Source organism: Crocuta crocuta, unplaced genomic scaffold (assembly GCF_008692635.1).
Source record: "Crocuta crocuta isolate KB4526 unplaced genomic scaffold, BGI_CrCroc_1.0 scaffold61, whole genome shotgun sequence".
NCBI lineage: Eukaryota > Metazoa > Chordata > Mammalia > Carnivora > Hyaenidae > Crocuta > Crocuta crocuta.
The window spans coordinates 4,937,263-4,955,813 of record NW_027528369.1 but is presented as its reverse complement, the minus strand read 5'-3'; the positions used below and the strand labels follow the sequence as shown (position 1 = coordinate 4,955,813).

At 51.1% G+C, this 18,551-nt stretch overlaps 1 protein-coding gene and 1 long non-coding RNA gene across 2 annotated transcripts in view; one reads left to right on the top strand and one right to left on the bottom strand.

The window, feature by feature from the left end:
• The window catches only part of LOC144223351 (polycystin-1-like protein 2), a 92,296-nt gene that overhangs the window by 24,461 nt on the left and 49,284 nt on the right, over nucleotides 1-18,551 (top strand). Inside the window, exons 8-18 of the mRNA XM_077754056.1 lie at nucleotides 587-664; nucleotides 2,977-3,026; nucleotides 5,016-5,133; nucleotides 6,468-6,675; nucleotides 8,356-8,476; nucleotides 9,152-9,293; nucleotides 10,546-10,722; nucleotides 12,018-12,163; nucleotides 12,794-12,988; nucleotides 15,497-15,628; nucleotides 16,987-17,169. Of these exons, the coding sequence (XP_077610182.1) occupies nucleotides 587-664; nucleotides 2,977-3,026; nucleotides 5,016-5,133; nucleotides 6,468-6,675; nucleotides 8,356-8,476; nucleotides 9,152-9,293; nucleotides 10,546-10,722; nucleotides 12,018-12,163; nucleotides 12,794-12,988; nucleotides 15,497-15,628; nucleotides 16,987-17,169 (1,550 nt within the window). The remainder of the gene's footprint in view (nucleotides 1-586; nucleotides 665-2,976; nucleotides 3,027-5,015; nucleotides 5,134-6,467; nucleotides 6,676-8,355; nucleotides 8,477-9,151; nucleotides 9,294-10,545; nucleotides 10,723-12,017; nucleotides 12,164-12,793; nucleotides 12,989-15,496; nucleotides 15,629-16,986; nucleotides 17,170-18,551) is intronic.
• On the bottom strand, nucleotides 10,622-12,641 carry LOC144223354 (uncharacterized). The gene is made up of 3 exons (XR_013332672.1): nucleotides 11,857-12,641; nucleotides 11,629-11,768; nucleotides 10,622-10,802 (listed from the first exon to the last, which is right to left on the bottom strand). It is a non-coding gene; the product is annotated as an uncharacterized LOC144223354 (long non-coding RNA).

Genomic DNA, 18,551 nt, shown 5'->3' with positions numbered 1-18,551 from the left:
CTAAAGGAGCACATCTCCACCTTCCCCATGGTCCCCTCTGATGAGCTCCTCTCTGGGCTCGAGAAAAGAAGCTAGCACCCATACCACCTTTCCTCATGAGGCAGGAGCGGGTGGGATACACACATACCCTGAATATATCTTACAAACCCTTCTTTCCCCTCTCTGGCCCCCAATCTTTTTAAAGGCCTCTCATGTCCTTTCTTCTGCTGGAATCTCCTCTGTCATCTAATGAGCACTACTTGTCCTTTGAACTTTAGCTTTAGCCTTGCCATGAGCCACGATCAATGCAGTGACCATGTGCACATTGGCTCCCACGCCAATTCTTGCCATGGCTTGGCACCTGGTCTCCTGCAAGTGTACTAGACTATAAGGATGTTGAAGACAAAGACCACGTTTCATTCACCTCTGTGTCCTCAGAGCCTTGCACCATGCCTGGTATACAACAGGGGTCCATTAAATGCACAGAGAATGAAAGATTCAAATGCAGCTGTCAGCGGACCAGGAAGCAGAAGCTTGGGAGAGTTGTCTTGACACAAGTTAAACAACTTATGGCAACATCCATCATCCTCCACCCTTTGCATTGCAGGCACCTTTCTGGTCACGGTGACGGTGAGGAATGCCTTTTCAAACTTGAGTCTGGACATTGGAAGCATCACTGTTTCAGGCAAGGAGTTTCTGTAAGGGGCTATAAAACTTGCAACCAGCAGTCTGGGTCACTGCACTTGCTTGGGATTCGGGGAGGGACTATTCAAAACAGAGCTCTGAACACTTACCTTGCTCTGTAGATTTTAAGAATTCTCTCGTTAACTCTAAAGGGGCAGTAATGAACACAGTAAAACATTCAACCGTTCTTACAGAATTCTAAAACATCCCAAGTTTGCTGCTTTAGGTTTCAAGCAACAGGAGGCCCAACCTAGGTGGCTTTGAGTTCGGGTTGTTATTATCTCACATACTGAGAAGTTAGGAAGTAAGGGGTTCCTAGATTGGTTCAGTGGCCCAGTGTCACCAGCAAGGACTCAGGCTCAGTCTGCTATTCTGTTCTGCCATTCTCAGAGTTTCTGCTTTGTCTGTAGGGTTGTGTCTCATCAACGTTTCCCCTGTTTTCCCCTCTGCAGCAGTTGTTACTAGCGGGGAGGTTTTCCCCACAAGTCCCCAGCAGACACCATCGGGGTCATGCACCTGAGCTGTAGGGGTGCTGGGAAGCAAGTGTCCTGCACCTCCAGCTCTGTGGAGAAGTGGATTCTGGCGGCTAAGAAGGGTGGGCTAATGACTGGTGGGTAGGCAGCCAACAGTAGCTTAAAGTCACAGAGCTGAAAGTCCACAGCCCACGTGTTTGCCAGGACTCCTTGAGTAGCAAAGGACAGAAAAGCCGTTCAGAGTGGCTCAACCCAAAGGGAAATTTTATCAACTTGAAAAGGCACAGCTGGATCCAGTCACTCAATGTCGTCAGAAATCTGCCTCTCCCCATCTCTTGGTTCTATGTTGGTTTCATTCTGATTCCCTCTTCCCATCAGTAGCAAGATGGCCCTAGGCTTTGATCCTTAACCCCAGAGAAGGAGCCCCTCTTTGTTAACACTTCTAGCAGAAGTCCTGAGGCTGCCTCTTCCTGGTCCAAGCTCGGTTCATGTTCGCTCCTTGACCCAGTACTGAGACCAGGGGAAAAGTGGTATTCAGTTTGGGCAGGCCAGGGTCACATGCCCACCCGGACCACGCTGTAGGGTTGGCATCACCCAAACCAAGGACTGAGAGTGCGGGAGGGATGGTTCCTCGGGGAAAGTATCGCCTGTAAGGGCTGTTATCAAAAGAAGAGGGCACAGATGTCTGGATTGGGGGGGGACGTCCGATGCCGGGGGTATTGTCCACAGCCCTCCTTTTCCACATATAGAATTTGAGGCCCAGAGAGGTGAACTTTCCAAAAGTCACTCAGCTAAATCACAGCAGGATCAGAGGCAGCAACTGCTTTTCCTGATCTCTTCATTCAGGGTTATTGGCCCATCGTCCTTCTTAAGATTAAGAAGGGCCTCTGTCTGGCATCTTAGCTTTGCTTTGCATAATTTTATAGACCTTCAAAGTGAGAGTTCTCAGAATGAGAATTCACTGGGAGAGAGTTTTGTAAAGATCAACAGCACCCAGATCTTAATCAGGACACTAGGGCCTGATGACTCCCAAGGGTCTGCCAGTGCAGATAAAATACTTTCCTGTCTTAATCACTACACTTCAACTAGACATTAACCACATTCACATCTCAATGATTTTCAGGGCATATCAGTTGAGTGTACATTTTCCTCTTTTTTTACCTTGCTATACTAACACTCTTTATAGATGTACGTAGATTATAAAGCAATGGTATATAAGCACAGCCAGTAGTCAGCCCTCCTGGAGCCTTGAGAAATAGGGATTGCTTTTTGTTGTGGGTGAGGAACCTAACGCTCAGAAAGAATAACTAATCTGCCTGGGTTCACACAGCCAGTAAGAGGCCAACAGAAAGACCCAGAAATGCACTGTGGTGTGCAGAGGCCGGCCCCTAGCAGCTTGCCAAAGCTGGTCTGTCCATCTCTTGCTCTATATTCACTGAGGTCAGCTTGGTAGCCTGAAATCTGCCTTCATGGGAATACCGACACCACAGGAAGTAGCAAACGGTACAAATCAGGGCTCTGCACTACCCACCCTTCAACTGGTAGTTAAACATTAACAGCATACAGCTGCATGTCTATCTCTAAATCTTGTGTTTTATTTGCACTGGCAACTGCCTGCCTCTTTCTTAACAACCAAAGAGGTGTCTTCAGTCCAGTGGTGGACATGATGGTTTGGGTGTTTACCCATTTCTATGACCTGAATGTTTGCAAAATTTCCCTAACCCATTTCCCAAGACAGGTGATCTCCCCCGGGCATATGAAACACACCCTCCGACTCTGCCCTTTGGTAACCTTATAAACACCTACCAAAGTCTGACGCCTGCTCTCATTGTGTTCACAGCTCCTGCCAGTGTGCAAGAACCGTCTGGAACAAATGCCAAGGAAAAGAATGTGAGTTGTCTTGTTTTGTTCTGATTTTTAAACACTTAACCTCACAAGAAAAAGAGGTCTGAGCACTCTGCTTTAGTTTTGAATTTTGGTTTACTGGTGCTTATAGCCAGATTACTAGGAGGCATGGAGATTTCTTCCATTTGAAAAGAGATCCAGAAGGACTGAAATCACACAAAGCATGTTCTCCAACCAGAACGGCGTTACATTACAAACCAACAGTAAGATATCTGGGATATGTACATACCTTTTAGACATCTCAGAAGTCAAAGAGCACACTTAAAAAAATCAACAGGGTCAAAGAAAAAATTCACAAGGAAAAATAAAAATATTTCTGAGTGTTAATGACAATATAACCTATCCAAATTTGTAGGATGCAGCTAAAGCAGTATTCAGAGGGAAATTTATAGCTGCTAATGCTTAAATTAGAAAACAGGCCCAGGTTCCTCAGTTTTCACAGCAAGACTAAGTCCTCGACTTCTCGCTGTTGACGTTCCCCATGCATGTACTTATTCAAGAACAAAGACTGTGCATCTGCAATGTCCAAGGACCGGGTGCTAGGGACCAGGGATACAAAGGTGAATAAACAGCTGTGGCCCTTGCCTTCTTGGAGCTTAGTGGATTAGCAGTTGTGGTAAGTGTCTAACCAGAAGCAACAGGATGTAGTGACAGCAACCAACACAGGGTGGCCTAGCAAATGTGATCAGATGAGGCCTCTCTGAATCTGACATGTGACATTCAGGTGGGGACCTGAAGATAAGACAGTCAGCCATGCTGGAAAGCAGAGCAATAGTTTTCTGGGTCCACAGATATGAAGGCCCCAAGGCTAGAAGTGTCCTGAGGCCTTCTGGGGGGAGGGGAAGCATAGAGAAGATTACAGAGAGATGGACAGAGGCCCGACCACATCAGGTCTTGGGTGCCAAGACAGGGGTTTGGGTTTTATTCACAGGCCATGGGAGACCACTGAGGGTTGAGCTCTGCCATGTAGCCTCCTGCTACACCAGGCTAAGCCCTTTAGGCCTCGCTGTTTTTTTGTTTGTTTGTTTGTTTGTTTGTTTTTAATATTTTTATTTATTTCTAGGAGAGAGAGAGACAGCATGAGCAGGAGAGGGTCAGAGAGAGAGGGAGATACAGACTCAGAAACAGGCTCCAGGCTCTGAGCTGGCAGTCAGCACAGAGCCTGACGCGGGGCTCGAACCCACGAACCGCAAGATCATGACCTAAGCAAAAGTTGGACGCTTAACCGACTAAGCCACCCAGGCGCCCCAAGGCCTCGCTGTTTGATAGGTCCTGCCTGCAGTTACTCCAGGAGCACACCCTACGCCCGCCAATCCCTCCTCCTAGAACCCATGGGCTCCATTATTACCCAGCTCACCCTCATCCCTCCTCTTTCACAACAGCTCTGCGGTCTTGTCCTCTGGGGAAGCTTGCCCCAACACTGGCTGTCAGCCTTACAGAGGTCACAGCTCTGCGCTCTCCTCTGCACCAGACAAAAGAGGACACACATCACTAGCTTCTCTCACTTAATCTGCGGCAACCCAGGCATCAGATGCTACCAAGCCTTCAGAGGAGCAGATGTTCTCAACCTACTGCCTCCCTCTTACACGTTCTCATAATTCTCTGCCCCATCCCCTCTATTGTAGCAGCTAGAACTCTGCTTTAGTCATTGGTTTCTTTGTCCATCTTCCCTCCTAGACGTAAGAGCAAGGCCCCAGTCTCTAATCTTGTATCTCCAGGCATCAAGCACGAGGCCTGGCCCAGAGCAGGCTCTGGTAATAGTTGGATGCATGGTGGACGCTTAGCACTGAGCCCACGTTCGGACTAAAGTTACTTACCGTGACCCATCTCCGGAGGGGAGCCAGGCAGATCAGAGAGGGTCTGTCTCCAATCCACGCCCTATGCTGCGACTACCGTTCGCACAGACTGCTGTTGGGTAGGAGGTCGGGTACCAGTTGTGGAGGGCGTCTCACCAGCCAGCTGCTTTTTCTGCAGAGAGAGAAAAGGGACATGCAGGTGTACGTGGAGCCTGGTCAGTATGTGGATCCTTTCACGACCGTGACTCTGGGCTGGCCAGACAGGGACAAGGATTTACGCTTCCAGTGGTCATGTGGTAGGTGGCCTTAGAGCTCTGGAACTGTCCTATCTCACCACAAANTTTTTTTTTTTTTTTTTTTCCCCCACACAGGCATTACTTATGCCTGACATTTTGTGTACTTTGCATGTGCCGGAGGTTGAGAATTCCGTGGAAATGGGAGGTGGGGGGGAGCAGTGGGAAACAAAGGCCAGAGGGAGCCCTAAAGGCAGGCAACACAGAGATGCATCTAGAGAATTAACCTTAAAAGTCAATAGGCTTTATTTTCACCACAAACAACATCAGTGATAGAAACAAAACAAAACAACTCCTCCCCTTTAGGTGGGTCCCTCTGGTCGCTCCCTTGCCCTTGTCCCTGGGAAGACAGTCTAGAAGTGAGGAGGCATTTTCTGACAAAGCAACAGGACAGCACCAGTACCCATTTCTCAGAAACAGCTGTCCTTTAGAGGGACACACCCCAGCTATGTACACTTTCTTTTGGAAACGAATGTCATCCATACCTCATGTATCATTTTTATGAGTTCTTTTTCTTTGAACAATACATCCTGTGTATTTTAATGCCATGGTAACTTCTTCACCTTGATTTCATTATAGAGTAAGTGCATAATAGACTGTCCAGTTGACGTATGGTCATTTATTTACTGCTGCCCTATTTTTTGGACATGTAGGTTGTTTTGAATTATTTGTCCATATATAAGCAATATTGTAATGAACATCTTTGTAGTTCTGCCTTTATTTGCATCTGGGGTTATCTTCATAAATAAGTTCTGAGGAAAATAAATAAATGTCAAGAAATGGAATAACTGGGTCAAAAGTCATATAAAACGTAAAGCCTTTTGATATCCATTGGTAAGTGCTCAGGACATTCTTTTGACTATTAGTTCTCACTCTCTGAATTCATAGAGGATACAAGTATACAGTTTGGGTGGTTGAGCTGATAGCCTGACCCCGGATTGTGTCCCGTGAAGGACTACCACACTGTGGGGTGGGGGGAGCCAGCTGACTGAAAGAGAANTCCCCCAGGCAGAGCTGTATACCTTCCCTCCTCAGCCCCCTCCCCGCCCCGCCTCTCTCCTGCCATATCAGTCCAGGTTGCTGCCCGTTCATCAGTCCAGGTCACTGGTGTGAAAGAAGCTGACATACCCTGTGGGTCGGCTCAGGGTCAGGGTGAAGTGTGGCTCACTTCCCCCAGAAGCATCGGTGGCACCATCCCTGCACCCTGCAAGTGAGACCATTTTTAAAAACCAAACTCTCTCTTTGGAGCTGCTTTTCTTATCTATGACTCTTTTCTTGCACAAACCCCAAACCGTAGAGGTCCTTGGATGATCACAGCCTTTGCCCCCCTCTCCCAGGACGCTGCTGGGCCCAGTGGGACTCCTGTGTGGAGAAGCAGCTGCTCCGTGTGGACCAGAGGGAGCTGGTGCTTCCTCCGTCCTGCCTGCCACCACCCAGTTCTGCTGTCACCCTGCGCCTGGCCACCTGGAGGGGCGGGGAGCTGGAGAACCAGGAGGAGCGGTGCCTCTACGTATCGGCACCCCTGGAACTCAGGCCTCGAGTCAGGTGGGGGCGCGAGAGCAAACTCCCGCAGCAGTGATGTCCTTTTGGCCACCGTGTACTGAACAGCCAATGCAGGGAAGGCTTCCCTCAGCCGAGATGAAGAGGGAAGAGGAATTAACTTGGCAGCAAAAGGGGGGCTGGAGAGGGAACACGGGGCGGCAAAGAGGGAGCACAGAATAAGCCAGAAGTAAAAGAGGCTGGTGTGGCGAGTATGGAGGGAGACAGAGGGGGAAGAAGAAACTGGGAAAACGGGCAGGGCCTGGCTCTGGTGGGACCCTGTGGGTTGTAAATAAAGACATGATTTTGAAGAGCTCTGGAAAGCCACCCAAGGGTTGCAAGCAGGCTGATGTCACGATGACGTCCTAGTACAGAATGCCATGGCAGCAGCGGGACAGCAGGCTGGTGGAGGGCACGAGCGGGCTCTGGGAGACCGTGTGAGCCCTTGCACGCATCAAAGTGAAGGTTCAAGGTGGCTTGGTCTACCCGGGGGGCGGGGGGGGAGACAGATGTGGGCAAGGATACAGGACCAAGCCAGGGATGACAGTGCAGCAGTGCAGGGCAACAGGAGGAAGCCACTCTCCCTCTTAGGACCGCAGAGGTAAGCCGGGGTGGGGTGGGGAGGTGGCACTGTGGGAATCCTGGGAGCTGCAGCTGCGGGGAGGTGCCCCCCCCCGCCCCAGGAGCTGTGCACTTGGCTAGAGGAACACAGCCACTGCCAACAGCAGCCCACCTGCTCAGGAGCAGGGACCATGGTGAATAAATGCCCTCTTCCCCCTCCCCCCATCACCCTCTGATCCCCAGCCCATGCCAGCGGCATGGGAATGCAGGTGACATAGTCTATAGAGATTAGCCTCCTGGTGCCCAGGGCCACAGAGTTGACAGAGAGCAGGCTGCGGGGACAAATGTCTGGCACATCAGTGTTAGGACAGACATGAAGGCGGAAGGAGGGAGATTGCCCTCTGCGATGGAGTTACAACCGGAAGGTTCTGTGGAGGGCTGGACACGCGGCAGGTGCTGAAGTGATGGCTCACTGGCCCTTGATGGCTCAAGGGAGGGAGCGGGATGCTGTAGAGAAGGCCCCGGATTGGAATCTAGACATGCTGGATCGTGCTGCCCTCCCCCACTCAGGAGTCGTGTCACTGGGAACCAATCACAGCGGCTCCGGGAGCCAGGTTGCTGGCTGTGATAAGGGAGTTCTAATATGTGGCTCCTACGGTTGTGATAAGTACTGGATGAGGCAGTAATGACGCAAATCATTTCTAACCTGTAGAATGCAGGCAATAAAACCCACAGTATTCCTTTATTATTATTAGAGCTAGAAGGAGTCACAGAAGTTGTTCTTAACTCCCCATTTTCCAGGTGAAGAAACTGAGGCTCAGAGAGTTTAAGTGAGTCATCCAAGGTGACTATTCATAAGAGACAGGGACAGGATCTGAGGACCTTGGACTTCACGCACTTTCCCTGCCACTGTCCTACACTGAATGAAGTGGGAATTCAGTCGGGCACAAATCATGTCCTCGACCAATGCCAGGACCTGGTTTGGGTTGGGACAGGGATTACTTTTATTCCATCTTTCACTGGAAGAAAGGCCCTGTGCCACCTTCTCAAAGGACTTGAGGAGGACTGGACAAAAGACCAGGCCACGAGGCCTGAGCGAGCTTCCGCACTCCGTCTCCCTTTCAGCTGTGAGGAGAACTGCAGACCAGTGAATGCCAGGGAAGACACTGTGCTCAGAGTCACCGTGGGGGATGGCTCCGCAGAGGCCATGTTCAACTGGTATTTAGATGACACCTCGCTGGAGAAGGTGAGGACACTGCCAATCACCCACTTTGATTGACCAGACCTGTGTCACATGCCCAGTACTAAGCACCCCGTAGGGCTGGGGTTGGAAGGTGTTCCCCAGAGGAAACCCAGGGCACTGGTCAGATGCCGGGGAGCAAAAACATTGGAGAAACATCATAGCAGATGCTACCGGTGTCCAGCCCGGTCCCTCTTACCAGGCTGATGCACTGTCTCCAGCTGCTGTGTAGGAACCGCGGGCCAATAACTGATGGCTGGGGGCACCCAATGGCCCTGGCCCCTTGCCTACAAGTGAGGTAACTTCTGTGGTGTGGCTGTCACTCCCTGTGGGATCAGGCTGAGACTGGCTGGGCACCTCCTGAAATCACTCCCCCGCCAAGTTTCATTCTGTGCCCTACTCTGCCTCCCTCTCCCCTCTGGCTCTCCCAAGGGCCCTCCCGCAGGAAATGACCTGCACGTCAATCCCCGTCTCAGGTTCTCCTTCAAGGGAAACTGACCTCAGACAAGCACCTAAACAAGGCTGGAAATTGGGTATTTGGGCTGACTCGGGGAAGTGGGCGGTGCCTTTACAGCAGAGACAAATCTGGAAGGCCTCCCAGGGGTAATGAACCACTGCCCTGCTGAGACCCTGCAGCCTGGCTGCAGCCTCATGGGGGCCCTGGGCCATGCTCTCTTTCAGGCGGAGTCTCTCCCGGCCGCCTGCGGACTGCAAGGATTTTGGCCCAGTGCTTTAATCCTCCTTCAGAGCAACACCTCCACTCTCCGGCTGAACAGCTCCTTCCTGCAGACCCGGGGCCAGGCCCTCCGAATCAGAGCCACAGGTGCGGATGGCTCCCGGCAGGCTCCGGCATGGGCATGTCTATCTTCTGGAAGTGAACCAAGACAGACCCAGGAGCTCAGAAATGTGGGGGTTCAGTGCAGGGCCATATGCAGGCTCTAGTGTTAACCCCATCGCCACCACTTTCCAGCTGGGGTCGGGGTGGGGGCGGGGGGCAAGGCATTTAAACTCTCTGTGTCTCCATTTCCTGCTTCTGAACTGCATTATGCAGGGTGGATGAGACAGATCATTCTGGGGGCAGTGCGGCCTGCGTGTCCCGCCAGGTCGATTCTCACTTTGAACTAGCCAGGACGCTGGAAAATGCGGACTCTCAAGAAGACAAACAATGGGAGATTCCGCTTTTCCAGACAGATTCAGTTGATTCGGATTTCCTCAAAGTGGCACATGGACCACACTGGGACAACCAGGGATACTGGTTTAAAATGCACACTCCAAGGCTTGCCCCAAACCTTCTGAATTAGGTCTAGGCCAAGGAATTCACTTTAATTGATTAAAATCCTCTTCGTGCCCAGCTCTTCCGGGGACATACTTTTTTTGAAATACCATGTGGGGAGGGATGCTGGTGCAGGTAATTGTAGGCTCTTTGTGGTGCTGCCCAGCCTGGAAAGAGTGTGGCTTTGGGTGGGGTCAGCCCGTTTCTAGATTCTGGCTGTGGCCCTTCCTACTAGCTCCGTGATCTTAAGCAAGTCCTTTCATTTCCCAATATACTTCCTCCTCACCAAAGCTTCAAGGAAGCTACTAATATTAGCCCCATTTTATGGATGAAGAACTGACTCTCAAAAAGTGAGATCCAGCGGTGCCTGGGTGGCTCAGTCAGTTAAGTGTCTGACTTCAGTTCATGTCACGATCTCACAGTTTGTTGTTTCAAGCCCAAATCTGGCTCTGCACTGACAGCTCAGAGCTTGGAGCCTGCTTCAGATTCTGTGTTTCCCTCTTTCTTTGCCCCTCCCCCTCTTGTGCGAGCACGCTCTCTCTCTCTCTCTCAAAAATAAACAAACATTAAAAAAAGGAATCCCACAAAAAGTGAGATCCCAGAATACCCTGCATCAGGGGGAGTTGTTAGGTGTACAGACTTCTGGGCCCCACCCCAGAACCTCCAGAGAGGTCCAGGGCTCAGGGTCAGGAGAGGAACCTGGGAATCTGCATGTTTAACAAGCTCCCGGGCCATCCTGAAGCATGGTGGAGTTCGTGTGACTCACACAGCCCCCCAAACACCCTCTGTCTTCACTCCCCAGTGGTGACCAGGCATGCCTATGGGGAGGACACCTATGTGGTCGGCTCTGTGCCTCCCCCTGAGGTGCCCACCTGCACCATCACTCCGGAGGAGGGTACCGTTCTGACGAGCTTCGCCATCTTCTGCAACACATCCTCGGCCCTGGGCCCCCTGGAGTACTGCTTCTGTCTGGAGTCAGGTACTGGCCCAGGGCTGTGCTCTCCCTTCAGCTACTAGGCTCCATTTCTCCCAGAACAGGGGCCTGTCTCTCTGTGGGAGCTGCAATAAGTATGTTCCATGTGTGAGAGAGGTTTGCAGAATGAAGACACCCCCCAACTACACCTCAGCCCCACCCCCAGGCACACTGACCCAGCCACACTCGGGGAGAGGAGAATCTGGTCCTATTGATATCTCTCCCATGGCTATGGAGGCCAAAATGACTTCTGCCCTGGCATAAAGTATGTGGACAGGGTTAAATGGATGAGGATGTGACTGCTGAAGGCCTTGACTAGGGAGAGGTGGACATAAGCAATCCCAAGACCCAGAGGAAGGTGCTTTTCATAGGGTGCCAGTTAAGTAGATGCAGAATGCAGGGCTATTCAGATGGCCGCGACTGGGTCTGAACCTGGAGGGGGACAATTCATGGGAGGCAAGTAGATTTCATGTCAAACCTGCATTCTCCCCGCGCCCCCCGCCCCCCGCAATCAAATAGAGGCTGGCTAGCTGCTCTAATTCCAATTAGTTATTCCCCAGTAGTACTGCCCTCTGCCTCACACAGGTGAGCAGAGGGGCAGGAAGTGGGACCATATACAACTCAGTTGTGAATTACAATTCAATAACTTCACAATTGTCTGCACGTTACAATGATTAGTGATTCCAGGGATTGGGGGGGGGGGTCTCCTTTAAGGATAGGAAAGATATGCATTTACTCATTCATTCAATAAAAAATACATACTGCACGTCAGACTCTTCCAGGTGCTAGATATATAGCAGTGAACTCCACAGGGGAAGTCCCTGACCTCATTGTGTTATAATTAGTGGTGGAGACAGTTGGTAAATATATAAATAAAGACAAAGGACAGGGGCGCTGTTTAGATTCACCAACCTGTGGAGGCCTTTATACAGGAAGTGACTTTTGAGTGAGCTTGGATGTTTTGAGCTAATGTTTTAAGATCGCCTCCTGCCTTTTTCTTCTTCCTCCTCCTTTTTGTAATTTGGTTTACCACCTTGAATTTCTTTTTAAGCCTGTAAAGAGGAAATGTTTTTAAGTTTTTTTCTTTTTACAGATTCTAGTAAAATTATTCCAAAGTGATAGCATCATGTGATTACTTACAGAGACCAGTGGATCAGTATAGGTGGCTGTCTTTTCCCTGAAAGCATGAAGTCCATGAGCTGTGGCTTCTGTGTCCTTGTCATCAGGCTCTACCTTGGTGGGTTTCCTGTCTCCCCAGGGCCTAGAGATGCTCCCCTAACTGTTCAGTTTCCATTTACCAGGTTCTTGTCTACACTGTGGCCCTGAACCTACCCTCCAGTCAGCTTATCTGCCACTTGGGAAAGTAAACAATGACTTCATGCTGACAGTGGTCATTTCTGTCTCCAATCGTGCAGGGGACAAACAACAGGCCCATGCAGTGGTGAAGGTAGGTGGCAGCATCTTTTGCTTCTTTATTGAGAAAAGTCGTTACCCAGCTGAACTTCACCAAGAGGGTGGCTGGGTTGAAGGGAACCAAGGGCATGACCAGATGCATCATTGATTCATTCATTCCTTCAACTAGCATTTTCAGAGCACCTGCTCTGTGTCAGGCCCTGGGGACACAGCTGTGAACATGGTCACTGCCTTTGTAGACCTTACCTCTCAGTAGTCAGAATAGTGCCCTGGAGTAATGTCCTGGAGGCTTGGAGCAGGAGGACCCTGGGATGAGTTAAACCAGTGCCATCAGAGTCCAAAGGAAGGAGGGCCAAAATCAGCCATCAGGGCCACATGGCAGAGACTGGATAAAATCCGGGTAGATTTCAAAGGTGAGAGGCCAGGTGGAGCACGAAGGGACTGCGGGCACTGCGAGGAGCGCAGTGGGGGTGAAGCAGTGACTTGCCCAAGGCTTGGTTTCGACGGCCGTTGGCGGCCTGCTACAAGTGGGCCCCGCTGCCCTCAGCCTCAGGGGAGACCCCACGCCACGTGCGAAGCCTTATGGAGACTGCGGCTTCAGGCTCCAGGTTCCGGAGCAAGTCAGGTCTTCTCTGCACTGAGCATGTTTCCTGTTTCCCATGAGGTGGGACTTGGAGACACCCAGGCTGACAACGTGGCATTCCAGGCTGCAGTGCTGGAGAACATCACCGCCACTCTGCAAGGTGAGCGGGACCCTGAGCGGCTCTTCCAGCTGGCCAGGACCGTGTCATCCGTGCTGGACCAGGAGTGCCAGGCGCAGGGCTGCGGGCGGCTGCCGAACATGGACATCAGGCAGAAGGTGTGCAAGATGGGCCCCCCTTCCTTAAAATTTTAATGTTTGTTTTTGAGAGGAACAGACAGAGTGCGAATGGGGGAGGGGCAGAGAGAAAGAGGGAGACACAGAATCCAAAGCAGACTCCAGGCTCCGAGCTGTCAGCACAGAGCCCGACGTGGGGCTCAAACCCACAAGCAGTGAGAGCATGACCTGAGCCGAAGTGGGACGCTTAACTGACTAAGCCACCCAGGCGCCCCAAGATGGGCCCCTTCTACACGGTCCACTGGGGCCCCAGAGTCTGGGGTGGGGAGTGGAATGCATGGAGCTGTGGAGAAGACTTTGGTATCTCCTGAGCTGTTGATGTCACCTCCCTCCTCTGGTCTTTTTGCTAAGTTACCTGAAATGATGGAAACTTGTTTTCCTTGCTCTGCCTGGAGTCAAAGGCTTCTAGGAAAGGAAGCAATTTCAGAGTCTTGCTCCAGGCCCTCCGGTCAAAGGCGACAAAACTGAGACCAGAGGAGGAAAGTGGCCTGGCCCCAGTCATATGGTTAATGGGTTGGGGTCAGACCTTAGATGTCATCCCACTTCTGTCACTTTCCATCTGTATTGTCACAGGCTGGTGAATGAACTTCTCTAAGTCTCAGTTTCCCCACTGGAAAATGGGGAAGATAAATAGTGTTATTTCATAAAGTTAGGTCAAATCTTTTGAAGTTACCAACATTCAACCAGTTTTACCCCACAAAATGGCCATTTTGTGTGTTATAACTGGACATGATAAACAACTATTATAGAACCTATGATTACCTCTACTCCTGGTGCCTGGTATAGGAGTACGTGTGGGTGTAAGTACACACATGTGCATGTGCACACACACGTATAGTAGCACATATATCTGCTGGGCGTGAAGAAGAAAAGAAAGACTTTTCTTGTTCCCTGAAGGGTTTGCAAGAAAAGTGTTTAGTTAACATGGTGCAGGACGCATGGTAAGTACTTAATACAAAGAAGTGGTGGTTGTCATAGTGAGATTACTTATAGATAAACGTGCTTATTGAGCACCTAATACGTGCTGCTGATAAAAGCTGGGGCTCAGCCTGAAGTGAACAGAATCCAGAGGGAGCGGCCGCACGTGGAGGGGCTTCCTGGTAGAAGCAGTGGCTTCTGAAGAATGAGGCCACCGACCAACCCATTGCGGACCTGCAGAGTCACCAGATGTACAGCCTCTAGCTCTCTCTCCTCCTGCATGAGTCCACTGGCCAGAGTCAGGAGTCGGCATCCCCACGGAAGCTGCCTCCAGGACGGTGACCAAGGTGGGAAGGAAGATCTACAGAGGCAAACATGACTTACCCTTCCAGAACATTCTGACAAGAGTCCCTTCATATACTGGCCTTTTTTACTCTCCATCCAAGCTGTAGCCTGGATGCATCCTGATCTAACAGCAGACAGGTTCAAACTCTACAGCTTCCACGCAGGGCTGCCAGACAGGTAGGCTGAGTGAGCCGTGAGGAGCAGGCCGCAAGAGGACTCTGGTCACTCAGATCTGGGCTGTGCCAAATGGTTGCCACTCACTTATCTAGGTACTTGCATCTAAACTAAAGGGATTAAAATAGGGCGCCTGGGTAGCTCAGTTGGTTGAGCATCTGATTCTTGATTTTGGCTCAGGTTGTGATCCCAGGGTTGTGGGAGCTCTGTGCTGAGCATGGACCTGCTTAAGATTCTCTTTCTGTGTCTCTCCCTCCCTCCCTCTCCCCTGCTCATGCTCTCTCTAAAATAAGAAAAAAAGGAAGGAAGGAAGAAAGGGAGAGAGAAAGAAAAGAAAGAAGGAAAGAAGGAAAGAAAGAAAGAAAGAAAGAAAGAAAACAAAGGAAAGAAAGAAAGAAAAGAAAAGAAAACCTTAAATTAATTAAAATGAAACCAAGTTTAAAATCCAGTTCTCCTGTTGCACTGGCCATATTTCAAGGGCTCAGTAGCTGCATTTGGTGAGTGGAGGGTGCAGAGACGGGACCTTCCATCAGTGCAGAAAGTTCTACTGGGCAAGTGCAGGAATTACATTCTTAGTTCTTCTCTATGGCTGTCAAGGCCAGCCCCCAGCCAGCCTCTCCTCCCTCCCTCCCCAAACTTCCCCTCCTCACTTCCTTTTCCTTCCTCCCACACCCTCTTCCCCACCTCTGCCTCCATCTGCACATCTCCTTCTCTGACTCTGACCCTCCTACCTCCCTCTTACAAAGACCCCTGTGGCTGCACTGGCCCCACCTGGTTAATCCAGAGACCCTCCCATCTCAGAACCCCTAACTTAAATAAAACTCCAAAGCAATTTTGCCAAAGTCCCTTTGCCATGTGAGGTGACACACTGACAGGTTTCAGGCATTAGGATGTAGAGCTCTTTGGGAGGCCAACCTTCTGCCCACCACACACTCTATGAAGCAAACAGAGGTCTATGGGCTTTGGAAAACCCAGGATGAGCCTGGTCACTTGCTCTGAGCCCAAATCTCTCTGACATGGAAACTACATTTCCTCTTCCTCCCTCTGCATCAGGTCAGAGAGCGTGTGCTGGGGTCGCTGTCTACGGTCACCGCCACCCTGGGGGACATGCAGAAGGTGCAAGGGCTGGCCCAGGTTCTGAGAGAGGTGACCCACCGCAGTGAGGAGCTCACACCCTCGGCCCAGGTGAGTGAGGCCCACCTGCTGTCCCAGGCCAAGCCATGGGCCACGCACCTCTGCGGTGGGTAACTGACAAGTCACCTCAGGTCGATGGTCCCTCTGCCATGCGGCCACCAAGGCTTCCACCATGTGGTTTCCCAGGGTCCTGCACGGGTGGTACCGAGAGAGAGAAGATGTCCTCCCGCAGCTCCTATTTCTCATTCTGGGTGTCACAGCCTGGGTGCTCACACACCCACTGCCCCGCGATTAGCAGCTGACTCTAATCACTGAGTGACCCTCAAGTGTGTGCCCAGATACTGCTGCCCATGTTCCCCAGGACATACCAGACTGACGCCCAGCTGCCAGCCCCTGACTTTCTTTCTTCTTTGACCCCTGCCCCACCAGCCCACTCTGCCTGCCCACACCTTAAATCCTTGCTTCAGGGTCTGCCTCTTGGAGAACTTAAATGAAATCACCATGCTCCCAATGTAATGGTAGCCAAGGGTTAAGAATGGAACCCTAAGCAGGGGAGAGAGCACCCTGGCTGTGTGCTCCACCTGCTGTCAGGAGGTGGAGCCCTCACATTCTCCAGCCTGAAGCCAGCAAGGCTGACCTTTATTCCTGAGGCCATGATGCTTTTAACATCACACCCGCCATTTATACACCTGTCTGCTCATCCAACCATTCCATACGCACACATCTATTCAATACCTGTGTACATCCGTCCCTCCATACTTCCATTCATTTATCCAGGCACTAATTTACTTATTCATTCAACAAATGCTTCCCAAGTGCCTAGTATATACGAGGTACTGTGCACATACTGGGCGTTGAGAATTCAGCAAGTCATACAGACATAGCTTCTACCCTTGTGGCATTTTCAGACTACTGGAGCAGCAAAACTTTACACAAATATCTTCACAAATACAGACACAATTACAAAACTGAAATGAATGTCTGGTCCATTCATCTATCCATCTACCCATCCATCCATTCATCTGTCTATCCACTACCCATCCATCCATCCATCCATCCATCCACCCATCCATCCATCCACCCACCTCCCATCCATCCATCCACCCTTTCATCCAATCCCCCAGTTAGTGAATGATTACTGCTATGTGCTAGACATGTGCAAGGCACTCTGGGAAGACTCAGAGATGGACTAGGGTCCTCTCCTGAAGGAACTTAGCACACTGTGGGAAGAAGAAGCTGACCTCAAGTGAGTGACGCAGGCAGCCTGTGCCATGGGTCCAGATCTCCCCTAGTTTATCTCTCTGCCCTGCTCCCGTCTATCGCAGCCCTTGCCCTATGAATGGTGCAGGGGCTGGTCTAGCTCAGGCAGGGGCTCACGCTGCTTTTCCCTCCCCTTGGGGTGAACCCAGTGGGAGGCCACCCAGGCTCTGCAGGGTGCCAGCGAAGCACTGCTGGCAGCGAGCCCCAAGGCCCATCCTGAGGACCAGCGGCGCCAGATGGCCACCAAGGACCTGTTTCAGGCCGTGGGCAGTGTGCTAGCAGCTTCCCTGAGGGATGGACCACAAGAACCTACAGGGACCAATGGCAGCCAGGTAGGTGTTTCAGCCTAGATGCAAAGCTCCCGGCTACCACACGCCCCACTCACACCAGCCTTTCTAGACAGGTCTTTCTCATCTTGCAGATAAGGAAACTGAGATACAGAGGTTAAAGTCCTCTCTAGGGAACTGGAAGACAAGTTCCAGAAACCAGAGCTTCCGGGAGGCGGTGTGGTAGGGTAGGCAGAGCCAGGCTCTGGAGTGAGGCAGCCTGAGCTCCAATCCTGCCTCTGTTACTTCCAAACCTTGAGACTTGGGCTGGGTGCATGACTACTCCCAGCCTCGCTCCTCATCTGTAAACTGAGGCAATCCCCAGCCTCCCAGATAAGCCAGCTGGTGAGATCACATGTCCACCCTCACAGTGGTTCTAAAAACACGGAACGTTGTGAGAGGAGAGGCAGCCTCTGGAGAGAGGACGGGTGCTGCACTGTCTCAGCAGCCCCGGCACCCTGTCGCGGCACCCGGGGAAGGGCCTCCAGGATGGCCTCATGATGGGGCTGAAGGCCCATCTCTTGCTGCTCCAGAGTCCTTAACCTCGAGGGGCCATCACCTCTACTCAGGAGAACACACACACACACACACACACACACACAGATACACGTGGTCACGCTCAAACCTTTACACCCATGCACTCACACACACCCAAAAACACAAATGCTCACATGCACTCACACACATGGGCACTCACGTATACTCTCACACATATGCTTAAACACACAGCCTTGCACACACACTCTCAGAGATGCATGTTTACACCCATGTCTTCACAAATGGCCACACAGTTACACACACTCACTGACTCAGACTCGCACATGGTTACTGTCGCACAAAACTATACACACACACACACACACAGAGACTCATTTATGATCCAACATTTATACTCACACATACCCTCAAACACACATTCACATGCAGACACACAATCACACACTCACACTCAGAGATACATACACACTTAATTCCTCATATTCACATGTCACCCTTAAATACACACATACATTCACATCCGCTCAGTCATGCCCTCTCTCTTACAGACACGTGCGCACACACACATGCACGCACGCACACATGCAATCTGTGCCCCAATAGGAACTCTTGGCAAACATCCAGCCCTTCCTGGGTCTTCACACCAGTCTTGGCCTCAGCGAGGTGCATCCTCATCTGGGGGTTTGGAGCAGTCCATGCCCAGGTGATCCAGTGAAATGGCTCTGCCTGCGGCTTTCCACTTCACTATAAATAAGACGTGGGCTGTGGGTGGATGTCAGGGTCAAAGAGAGCAGCACAGAGAGGTGCACAGTGTGACAGCTCAGTGCACGGACTCAGAAGCCACATGCCCGGTCGCCTCATCATGGGTCCTGGCACTTGCCTTTTTCAAC